General features: G+C 38.1%; 1 protein-coding gene across 2 annotated transcripts in view; it reads left to right on the top strand.

Annotated features, from left to right (window-relative positions):
- The first annotated feature begins 581 nt into the window (after positions 1 to 581).
- The window catches only part of DDX47 (DEAD-box helicase 47), a 19,948-nt gene continuing 8,634 nt past the window's right edge, over positions 582 to 11,895 (top strand). Inside the window, exons 1-8 of one of the 2 annotated variants that reach the window (XM_044677754.1) lie at positions 582 to 671; positions 1,964 to 2,057; positions 4,074 to 4,262; positions 4,450 to 4,521; positions 4,729 to 4,847; positions 8,912 to 8,983; positions 9,080 to 9,196; positions 9,795 to 9,941. In XM_044677754.1, coding sequence (XP_044533689.1) covers positions 582 to 671; positions 1,964 to 2,057; positions 4,074 to 4,262; positions 4,450 to 4,521; positions 4,729 to 4,847; positions 8,912 to 8,983; positions 9,080 to 9,196; positions 9,795 to 9,941 — 900 coding nt within the window. The remainder of the gene's footprint in view (positions 672 to 1,963; positions 2,058 to 4,073; positions 4,263 to 4,449; positions 4,522 to 4,728; positions 4,848 to 8,911; positions 8,984 to 9,079; positions 9,197 to 9,794; positions 9,942 to 11,895) is intronic. The other variant, XM_044677755.1, reaches the window with a different exon arrangement.

Genomic DNA, 11,895 nt, shown 5'->3' with positions numbered 1-11,895 from the left:
GGTAACTCTGACTGTTAGTGAAGGCCGACCACTAGGTGGCGCAGTGGCGTAAAGCCCCGTCTGGGAATCGGGAAGGCTTGAGAAGTTTGCCTCATTTTCCCCATCTGTAAATAAAGCTCATAACAGCAACCAGTTCTCAGGATTGGTGCAGGGGATAAAATGAGATGATATTTGTGAAGCGCTTTGCAAACCTGGGCGCTATAGAAATGTTGGCTATTATTATAAGTCCAAGAAAACCAGGCTGGATTAGGTCTTGCAAGAGGCCACTAGCCCTCTCTGTTGTCTCTTTACCCTTTCAGACATTTCCTCAAATTAGTCACTCTTTGGAAGACTCATAATTCAATTAAAAAAAAAAAAAAAAAAAGCTTTAGCGGCGAGAGCTGCCACGTGTGAAAAGCAAACCAATCAGGCGGCGCAGGGGAGGACGGTGACCCCCCCCCCCCAGGAAGAAGGAACTACATTTCCCAGGACTCCGCGAGAGCTCCGGGTTGGGGGAGGAGAGGCAGTAACCAAGAAGGAAGAGGAACTGCATTTCCCAGCATCCCCGTGTAGCTGCCGTAGTTTCTGAGCGCAGGCTCAACATGGCGGCGACCACGGAGCACGATACCGCTGCCGGTTCTTCTGATCCGCAGGAGATCGAGGTTCCTGAGTCGAAGACGTTTAAAGACTTAGTAAGAGAGGAGTGGGTCGCTTTTATTTATTAATTTATCCTTGTTTATTTTTACGTAGCCAGACCCTGGATCAATCCCGGAGCCTTCCCAGCGCGATCCAGACTGGAAGGATGGGGCAGTCAGACCATAAACTTAATATTAAGTCCTACTGTGTGCTGGGTACTAAGCTGGACAGCGTGTCGGGCACTGGCGTGGGCAGGCAGACCATAAAGATTTATTAAAGCCTACTGTGTGCCAGGCTCTAGAGAGACAAATTCCTCAGCTCATCCCCTGACCTTTGATTGTACTCTGCCTTTGATCTGGGGGCTCGGGGAGGTGAGGCTTTCCGAGCTTGATGCAGTCATCTTTTTGGCCATCACCTGCCTTTCTGAAGGGAGAGGACAGACCTGTGCCTAACCTGGTGATGGGTTGCAATCCCCCCGCCCCCCACCCCCCACTTTAGGACGAAGGTGCCTTAGGGACCATAGATTCCATAGATTGGCTGGGACTCCTTATCCAGAAACTGGGTTGCACCTCCTGCAAGAATCCTTTCCTAGGCCTACTTAATCTTAACGGCTTCCTTTGGAGGTAACAGTATCCCCATATTTGATATGTGTATATAGGGTTTACAGATAAGGATACATAAAGGACAAATCCACAGTTTATCCTATATATGTAAATGGACTACATACATTTAGGAATAAGTCTAGGATAATACTGCAGTTTTTCTCATACACACACGCATGTGTGTTTGTAGAAGGCAGCTGGGTAGCTCAGTGGATAGAGCTTTGGTCCTGGAGTCCGGAAGCCTTGAATTCATATCTGGCCTAAGATACTCACCAAGTTGTGTGATCTTGGGCAAGTCAGTTAACCTGTTTGCCTTAATCCACCAGAGAAGGAGATGGCAAAACACTTCAGTATCTTTGCCAAGAAAACTTTATGGACAGTATTGGTCCACAGGGTCAGAAAGAGCAGGACACTATCGAATGAACAATATCTATATCTGAAATATATATATATGTATATATATATAATAAGTTGGCGGTTTATTCTCTTTATGTACATACACACACATATATATGAATTAGACATGCACATATATATCCTTGTGTGTATATGTTTTTATAGTTCTTTGCATGTTGTCCCTTCCATCAGACTGTGTGCCCCTTGAGAGCAAGGACTGTTTTTTGCCTTTTTTATCACGTAGTAGGCATTTAATGTTTATTGAGTATATGCCTGCTCAGCTAAACTTATAGAAAGGAAAAGAGTTTTGGAGGCTGCAGTTTTAAGATTTCTTTTCTCTGAATTCAAAGGGCGTGACAGATGTTTTGTGCGATGCCTGTGACCAGTTGGGATGGAAGACACCAACCAAAATCCAGATTGAAGCTATTCCCATGGCGCTAGATGGTGAGTTAAAATGATATAATATGCAGATGACAGATAATGATCGTGGCCCAAATGATTTCCTCCCTTAATATCAGGAATTCTTAAAATAAGGAGTGTGAACCTGTTATTTAAAAATATTTAGGTAACTATATTTCAAGATAACTGATTTCCTTAACAGTCTTATATATTTTATTGTATTCATTTAAAAACATTATCCCTAGCAGGGATCCTTAAGCTTTATCAAACTTCCAGAGGGGCTCATCTCATAAAAGGGGTTATAAACTCATGCTGTAGGTCCATTCCAGTTAAATCCAAGAGCAAGAAGAGACAAGATAGGGAGTCCTTTAGGTTCAAGAAAGCAGATAATGTGTATTGAAGATATACTTTGTATTTAATACACAGAATAGTAAAACCAAGATACAAAAATTCAACAAATTAAGCATCTCTTCTGTGTTAGCAATTGGAAATGACAATCCTAATTTTCAAGATTTTATTGGATTGGTGTAATAGTAAAGGTAAGAACTGAACAAAGTAGGAAACTTTGAAGAGAAATCTTTTTTTTTTATAAGAGTAACTCTTGGGAGGGGAAATGTTGAAAGAAATGGCAAGTAATTAAAAGATTTGGTACATAATAGTGTGTGTGTAAAGAAATGGAATGAGATAATCATTAAGCATTTAAGTGCTTATTGTGTGCTAGGTGCTGAGTACTGTGCTAAGTACTGAGATACTCAAAACACCAAAACAACATTTCCTGCCCTTGAGGACATTACTTTCCACTGGGGAAAACTACCTTTACAAATGAGTACAAGGATAAATTCAGGGTGTCTCAAAAGTCTTAAAACAGTTTTAAACTATAATGGCTTAAAATTGTACAAAGACTTTTGGGACATGTTGTATAGTGTAGACTGAAGATAACCTTGGAGGAAAAGGAGATAACAACTGTAAGAGCCTCCTAGAATTTGAGAAGGTCCTTGAGTTGAGCTGTAAAGCAGACTGAGGATTCTAAAAGTTGTGGATGAGGGGCAGAGGATTCTTGATGTGGAGGACAGCCAAGATGGAAAGGGCAATATTCTGTGTAAAGGAAAAGAAATTGGCCAGTGCAGCTAGATTTCAGAATGCTTGGAAGGGAATGATGTGTTAAAAGTCTCTAAAGATAGGAAGGCACCAAGTTGTAAAGAGCTCTACAGACAGCCAAAATACCAAAGAGAGGAGTATGATTTTGATTTTAGAGGCAAAAGAGAAGAGAGCTGTTGAGGTTTATTGAGTTTGTTGGGGAAGGATAACACAGTTAGGCCTTTGCCCTTAGGAAAATTTCTATGAGAGGCTTGTGTCAGCGAGGATAATTAGAAGGCTTTTGCAGTAGTCCAGGCAAGAGGGGATAAGGTCCTCAACTAGGATAGTGGCTATGAATGGGGGCAAGGGAACGTGTACAAGTGATGTTATAAAGAAATCACAGCATTTGTAATTGATTAGCTATTGTGGGGTAAGGGAGAAAGAGGAGATGTTACTGAGATTATGAGATGTTAACTGTTGGTATCCTAAACAGTAATAGTCATTAATCAGTAAACATTTATTAAGCACTGACACACAATAGTTAGGTGGCACAGTGGATAGAGTGCTGAGCCTAGAGTGAGGAAGACTCATCATGGAATTCTCACATTCATAGGAGTATTGTGCTAGACTAGGGCCTTTAAGCTGTATGTAGACCTAGAAGACCACATTTTAATATTACCTATGTTCTGTTGCATTTTAATTTATTTTGTTAAGTATTTTCTTAATCTGATTTGGGCTGTACTTGGGAGTGTTGCGCATGTTGTGTGTTTCCAAGTAAGATTGTGATATCATAATCATGGAACACTTATGAAAGTTACTTCTAGGACAGAGGAGAAATAAAACCAGATAATCCACAATTTGAATATTACCTTATTTCGGTGGAGATAAATCATTCCTTGGCATGTAATCTGACAAACTTTCTAAAGCAGAACTAAAATTCTTTCATCAGCTAAAGTAAAGTTTAAACTTGTTTTTTTCCTATAGGACGTGATATCATTGGTCTGGCAGAAACAGGCTCTGGAAAAACAGGGGCCTTTGCTCTGCCCATTTTGAATGCTTTGCTAGATACCCCACAACGTTTTTTTGCACTAGTTCTCACCCCGACTCGGGAACTGGCCTTCCAGATCTCAGAGCAGTTTGAAGCCTTGGGGTCTTCCATTGGAGTTGAATGTGGTGAGTAACCAAAGAAGAGCATTAGTAGTATGGGTGACAGGACAGATTGGAAGGGTAGGAAAAAGGATAGTGTGAAGAAATATTAATTTAGTATTAGTTATAGCCTTAAGTATTAGGGAATCAATTGTGATTTAGTTTTAAATGAACCATGGGACTTGAACCATCTTCATAAGCTTTTCTTTTTCAGCTGTAATTGTTGGTGGAATTGATAGCATGTCTCAGTCTCTGGCCTTGGCAAAAAAACCACATGTGATAATAGGTAAGTTGCTCTTTCTATTTTTAAGACACTATTAGTGGTGGAATGGGATGGTAGAGTGTAGAATCCATTATTTTATTGAGATTTTGAGGTACTTCAAGATTATGGCTTTTGTCCCTTTGAATTCTTTTGTGTGGCAAAGTTAGTTTCTTTCATTCTCCTTTCAGTTGCTTGAATTTTCTCATTTTTTTTCTAAACCTTTTTTGGTAGCAACACCTGGCCGATTGATTGACCACTTGGAAAACACAAAAGGTTTCAACTTGCGAGCCCTCAAGTATTTGGTCATGGATGAAGCGGACCGAATATTAAATATGGACTTTGAGACAGAGGTGAGCTTACTTGTGGTTTATCGCCCCTTCTGAAGAGTCAGGCATTTAGTACAAAGGCCCCGAATTTTAAAAAAAAATTATTAAATAACTCTTGGGTCCAGGGTAGTGTACCAGGTTGAATCTATTTTATCTTTTCCACATTGGAAATATTTTAGCTTTCTCATTTCTCTCAGAATTTAGTCTCATGACAATACTTTGGCCATAAGCTAACATTTGTGTGTGCTTATTTTGAGAAATATAGTAAGAAATTTTCTTTTACGTTTTTTAAGTAAGTTTAAGTGAGACCTTAGAGACAGTCTGGAGAATCTTTTCTTTTACCTAATTATTACATCTTAAAGTACTTGGAAACCATTATATGTCCCTGTTGATCATGATGATGATTGATAAACATTTATTTAGCACTTACTATGTGTCTGACACTGTGCTAGGGAGGAGAGATATAAAAAAATGAAATAATTCCTACTCTCAGGGAGCTTACATTCTAATGTGTGTGGCAAATACATAGGTAAGTATACATAGAATAAATATAAAAGGAATAAATACAGAGTGGCCCCAAAGTCTTAGTATAGTTTAAAGCTTTAATATTGTAAATAGACTTGGAGCCACTCCATATAAGGCAGCTGGCCAGGGAAGAATGTGAAAGGTGTGGGGACTGTGCCCCTTCAGCTTTTGAGGTGGCCCAATTGGTCTGGTCAAGGCTTTTTTTGAGTTCTTTTCTTCTGGTGGCTTCTTTGCAATCAATCATTCAACAAGCATTTATTGAGCACCTACTCTATGCCAGACACTGTGTGGGTACCGGGGGACAAAACCAAAATATTGAATGTTCTCTATTCTCACAAGCTTTGTATTCTGATAGGGGAGACAACATATACATACCTAATAATATATAGAATTAATACAGAATAAAGGCAAGGCAAATTGTACTATTAAATAAATTAAATTGTATTATATACAAATACAAAGTTAATTCAAGATGGAGGAGGGCACTAGCAGTAAGAGGGGTTAGGAAAGACGATGGAGAAGATGCTACTTGAGTTGGGTCTTAAAGGAAATGAAAGTTACTCTTTCAGGTAGAGGTGAAGAAGGACTGCATTCTAAACACTGGGATGACTAGTGAAAAGTCTAGGAGTTTTGTGTATGAGAAACATAGCTTGACTGGAGTGTAATATGTAGGGTTGGGGAGGGAGTAATGTGTAGAAAAATTGGAAAGATGTGTTGAGGCCAGGTTGTGAAGGGCTTTAAAAGCTAACTGAAAGAATTTACATTTACACGTTGCCTAAAAGCAATAGAAAGCCATTGGAATTTATTGAGTAGGGGAGTGAGGGAGTGACAGGTTCAGATTGATGCTTAAGGAAAATCACTTTTTTTAGCAACATGTAGGATAGACTGGAGTAGAGAGGGATGAGGTAAGAGATCAGTCAGGGGGCCACTTAATATTCTGAAAGAGGGATGATGAGGACCTGAACTAAGGTGGTTGCTCTATGAATAAAGGGAAAGGGTCAGATGTGAGAAACATTGTGAAATTAGAAACGTCAAGATTAGCAACTGATTAGAGATACTGGTTGAAGGAGAATTAGGAGTCAAGAACAAGTATGAAGTTATGAACTTGGGAGACCACACACAGATGGTGGCATCTTGCACCAAAATAAGGAAATTTGATAGAGTAGTGGGTTTTGGAGAAAAGATAATGGGCTCTAATTTGTACATTTTGGAGCTTGAATCATTCCTGGAACAAATTTGAAATGTCCACTAGGCAGTGATTTAGGACTACACGTCAGAGAAGGCCCTGGCTTTGATATATAGATCTAGGAATTAATATGTGTAGAGATGATAATTAAATCCTCTGAAGCTGATAAAATCACAAAGAAGATATAAAGAAGAATTAAGAGGGTCCAGACAGACATTTTTTATATTGCAATTTAATGTTCCAAAGTACTTAAATACCCCATCTTATCTGGACCTCATAACATTACAAGGTTCATACTATTATGAGGTATGTTATTAGCCTCATTTTACAGAGGAGAAAACTGAGGCTAATGGTATCCGTAGTACTTATCTTTCTGGGTTGCCATGCCCAGTTTTAGATGACTTGCATCTCGAGATAACTGCCTGAATGAGAGCTTCCATATACTTACTCCAGCAAAAACTGGAAGTTCACATCAGATTCAATAATTATCCAAGAAATCCATTGAGAAACTATATAGTAAGTGAATTATTTCTCCCTAAAACAGCATGGTCACTTAGGAGCCCAGGGGCAATAGTAATGGTAGCTATTTTATCTAGCAAGATGAACGCTAGGGTGTCTAAAGATGGGACATGTGAAACCTGTATGCTCTGTATCCAAAGGAGGCAAGAACAGAAGGTTCTCCCAGAACACTTGAGTGGTCAGAAAGACCTCACAGTAGGACCCTTGGAAGCCTTTAGAAGCGGCAGTGAGCAGTAATGGTAGTGGTCCTTCAGGGTTACCTTGAAATACCAGAGAGGGCCCTGAAGATGGAACTTTTTTTTTTTTTTTTTACCTTCCGTCTTGAAGTCAATACTGTGTGTTGGCTCCAAGGCAAAAGAGTGGTAAGGGTAGGCAATGGGGGTCAAGTGACTTGCCCAGGGTCACACAGCTAAGATGAAACTTTCTGAAAAAAAAAAGGTGGTGGGACTTAATTCTTGGAGGTGTAGGGTGCAAGAGCCTATGATGAAATGAAACATCTACAGAAATGATCTGTAGCAACAATAAATAGACTAAAAGAAAAAAAAAATTTTCTACAAAGACCATAAAAATATTTAGAATTAGGATTAGGGTTAAATGAAGCAAAAAGTAAAAATGAGATAAAAGCTCTTGAGGGGGAACATTGGATGGAGAATAAAGAATTTATAAGAGAATGTGATGAACCTTACCTAAGAAATGGAATTTTGGAAAACTAAAATAGACCAAATAGTAGTCAGGGATTCCATGAGACAAAAAAAAAAATACATCAAAAGATAGACAAAACAGAAGAAAATGTAAGATATTTGATATAAAAAATAATTGACAGATAAGTGGTAATTTAAGACTCCTTGGAGTCCCTGAAAACCATGATAAAAAAAGCCTGGACACATATTTCACAATATCATAAATGAAAACTACTTAGATTTACTGTTAGATTAGTGAAGATAGATTATTCCAGACACCTCCTTAGAGGAACCCCAAATGAAAAAGTCCCAGGAATCTAAAAGCCCAAAATTTAGAGCTCCCATGTAATAGAAAAAAATACTACAAGCCTCGAGAAACAAGGAATTCAAGTCCCAAATAGTGAAGATCACATGAGACTTGCCAGTTTCTACTTGAAAACTTGGAATAGATAGTTATAGCCAAGGATAACTTGCCTTGCAAAGCTGAGTGTAATCCTACAGAGGAAAAAAAATCGAATCTTTAATGGAATAGAGGACTTTCAAGCATTTCTAATGAAAACACCAGTATCAGTAGGAACTTGAGCAATTGGAAGAAACTGTATGATGATATAGTATTAACATTCTAAAGAGGAAAAGAAACAAGTATCTTTTCAGGAGGTTAAGAAGGAAGCAGGATAGTTTCTAAAGTAATTTGTAGAATTGACTATATAAAAAGCCAGCAGTATGAGATGGAGACTTACTGTTTCAAGTAGCATTTTTTTGTGTGTGTTTTTTTGTTATATTTGTGGATATGCTCTTTGTGTGTGTGTTTAATTTCATAATCTTAAAAAAAGGGTTAAGGGACTTAACCATGATCAGACTGCTGGCAAATGTCAGAGGCAGGTTTTGAACCTAGGTAATCCTATTAGGAACTTCTTTCTCTTAAGTCATGACTTCTCTAATTATCATTGAGCATATATGTGCATTATCTTTGTCTTTTCTCATAAATAAGCTCAAGTAGCCATTTATTTGTAATTTCTTTTCTCTGATGGTCAGTACTCAAAGTGTCATTTGTATGTTTTATCTCCTTTCATCCCCCAACCACTTGTGAGAAAACAGTTTTGACCTGCTGTGCTAAAGAGAGTAACCAAGGGAGAGACCAAGGACTAAATTCACAATTTTCTTTAATTGTATCCTAGGTTGACAAGATCCTGAAAGTAATTCCCCGAGATCGTAAAACATTTCTTTTCTCTGCTACCATGACCAAGAAGGTGAGCTATATTTCTCATGTTTACCCATGAATTGACTAGTAAAGTATACCTTTGAGGCAGAAACCAAAGTTATTAATCTTGCTTTTATTCATTCAGGTGCAAAAACTTCAGCGAGCAGCTCTGAAGAATCCTGTGAAATGTGCTGTATCTTCCAAATACCAGACCGTTGAGAAACTACAACAATATTACCTCTTTATTCCCTCCAAATTTAAGGTCTCTATTGCTGTCCCTCTGTCCCCTTAGTTTTTTTATTTCTGATAAATTGCTACTTTTTGATGCTCCATGCTTAGTAGGTAGATCGTGAGGTATAGACAATTCAAAATTGCAAAGTAATTTGTATTTGAAATACATTTTAATTACACTACTTCTCCCCAATTATCATGGATTATAGATAACATCACATCTTATAAATTTAGTATACCAGTCTTAGTAAAGTTAGTTTCTTTTTGTAAACTGATTATATGGCTCCTATTCCTATATGAAACTTGCTATATAAGAAGAAAAGAGTAATCATATATTTTGATTTAAAAGACCTTTTGGGGTACTTAAATATAAATCCTGGGAAGGAAATCTCAAACTATGTCCTCTACTGTTAGATTATACATATGAACTAAGTTGTTCATGATGCCGTTAAAGAAATCGAAAGGAAAGTAGGATGCCTTGCTTTACCCTCTAACTCATTTCAGTCATAGGAATATGATTAATAGATGGAAGAGACTTTAGAGGTCATCTTGTCCAGCTGCTCATGTATATTAATCAAAAATTTTGTTTCCAAATCCTTACCACTTTGTCTCATTTGTGTGATCTCTAGGATAGCTACCTGGTGTATATTCTGAATGAATTAGCAGGAAATTCCTTCATGGTATTCTGTAGCACTTGTAATAACACTCAGAGAACAGCCTTGCTACTTCGAAATCTTGGATTCACTGCTATCCCTCTCCATGGACAGATGAGTCAGGTGAGAATTCTTTGACTTCTTAGATTAAAAACTGATAGTGTGAGAATTAGCATAAGTTTGATTGTGATTTTACTTTCTATCTGTACTCTTTATTATATGGAGTAATGGAAAAGAGGTTATCTCTAAGGTACATTAGAGATTGTGAGGATCTAATAATGAGGACTTACTGTATTTTTTGCAGACTATGAAGTATTGCCACGGAGAAATGAATATTTGTTTCCTTTTCATGGCATTGAAGAGGCCTAAATTAGTGAACTTTGGAAAGAATCTTCCCTCCTCTGCAATGAATATTCTATAGATTGAATACAAGTTTTTTTTGTCCCTCAGTAGAAAAAGTGATCAACTGGCCACTGGGTGCTATTACTAAGTTTGCCCTCAATTTTCTTTTCTTTAATTCAGCAAGCATTTTCTAATCAACACCTTTGTGTTCACAGCACTGCAGATACAAAGATGAAAAAATAACATAATCCCTCCCTTAAACTCATTTAGGAGGAAAGATATACCACATATTCAAATAATATAGTTAAAAAAGTATGCAAAAGGCAAAGTAGAAATTAAAACACTATTTGAAAGCATGATAGGAAAGTTTGAGGACAGAAGACATCATTTTTTCATTTCAAGGGTTAGGAAAAAAGGAGTCCTATAGGATATTCCGCTTGGGATGGATTTAGAGATGAATGCCATAGGTGAGGAGGAAAGACCATCTTCCCATGAATTGGGAGTATGTAGGGTTAGCTACGGAAGAGAAGAAGAAGGACGTTAGAATGATATCTGCATGATAAATGCTTACTAAATTGATTTGAAATGTGGTAGAATGATGGAGGGTGAGATCTCTACTTTGGCTTGAATGCAGATTATATGAAAGGATATTACATATTTTTACATGTTTCATTTTCTTTCCCTCTTCCCCCAAACCCTGCTAACCTCACTCAGCCGATGCACAATTCCATTGGGTTTTACATGTATCATTGATCAAGACCTAATTCCATATTATCGATAGTTGGACTAGAGTTATTGTTTAGTGTCTATATCCCCAATAATAACCCCATCAGTCCATGTGTTCAAATAGTTGTTTTTCTTCTGTGTTTCTACACCCACAGTTCTTCCTCTGAATGTGGCTAGTTTTCTTTCTCATAAGTCCCTCAACCTTGCTCTGGATTCTTGCATTGTTGCTAGTAGAGAAGTCCATTATGTTCGATTGTACCACCGTGTATCAGTCCCTGTGTACAATGTTCTCCTGGCTCTGCTCCTGAAAGGATATTATAAAAGGGTATAATGTGACATAAGGGCAGCCAGGTGATGCAGTGGATAGAGCACCTGGCCTGGAATGAGGGAAATATGAGTTCAAATCTTGCCTAGTTACTAGCTAAGTGATGCTGGAATAATCACTTAATCCTGTTTGCCTCATTTTTTTTTTAAATCTGTAAAATGAGCTGGAGAAGGAAATGCAAATCACTCCAGGATCTTTACTAAGAAAACCCCAAATGGGGTTGCTAAGAGTTGGACACCACTGAAATTCCTGAACAGTAATAAAAACAATGCCTCATAAAAGTAGAAAGGCAATTTTTTTTCAAACATTTATTAATATTCATTTTTAACATGGTTACATGATTCATGCTCCTCCTTTCCCCTTTGCCCCCCCGCACTCCCCGCACCCATGACTGATGCACATTTCCACTAGTTTTGTCATGTGTCCTTGATCAAGACCAATTTCCAAATTGTTGGTAGTTGCATTGGTGTGGTAGTTTCGAGTCCACACCCTCAATCATGTCCACCCCGACCCATGCATTCAAGCAGTTGTTTTTCTTATATGTTTCCTCTCCTGCAGTCCTTCCTCTGAATGTGGGTAGCATCTTTACCATAAATCCCTCAGAATTGTCCTGGGTCATTGTATTGCTGCTGGTACAGAGGTCCATTACATTCAATTTTACCACAGTATATCAGTCTCTGTGTA

Source organism: Gracilinanus agilis, chromosome 5, assembly GCF_016433145.1.
Source record: "Gracilinanus agilis isolate LMUSP501 chromosome 5, AgileGrace, whole genome shotgun sequence".
Classification (NCBI taxonomy): Eukaryota; Metazoa; Chordata; class Mammalia; order Didelphimorphia; family Didelphidae; genus Gracilinanus; species Gracilinanus agilis.
Note: the sequence above shows the minus strand (reverse complement) of the source record. Positions and strands in the feature narration are given on the sequence as shown.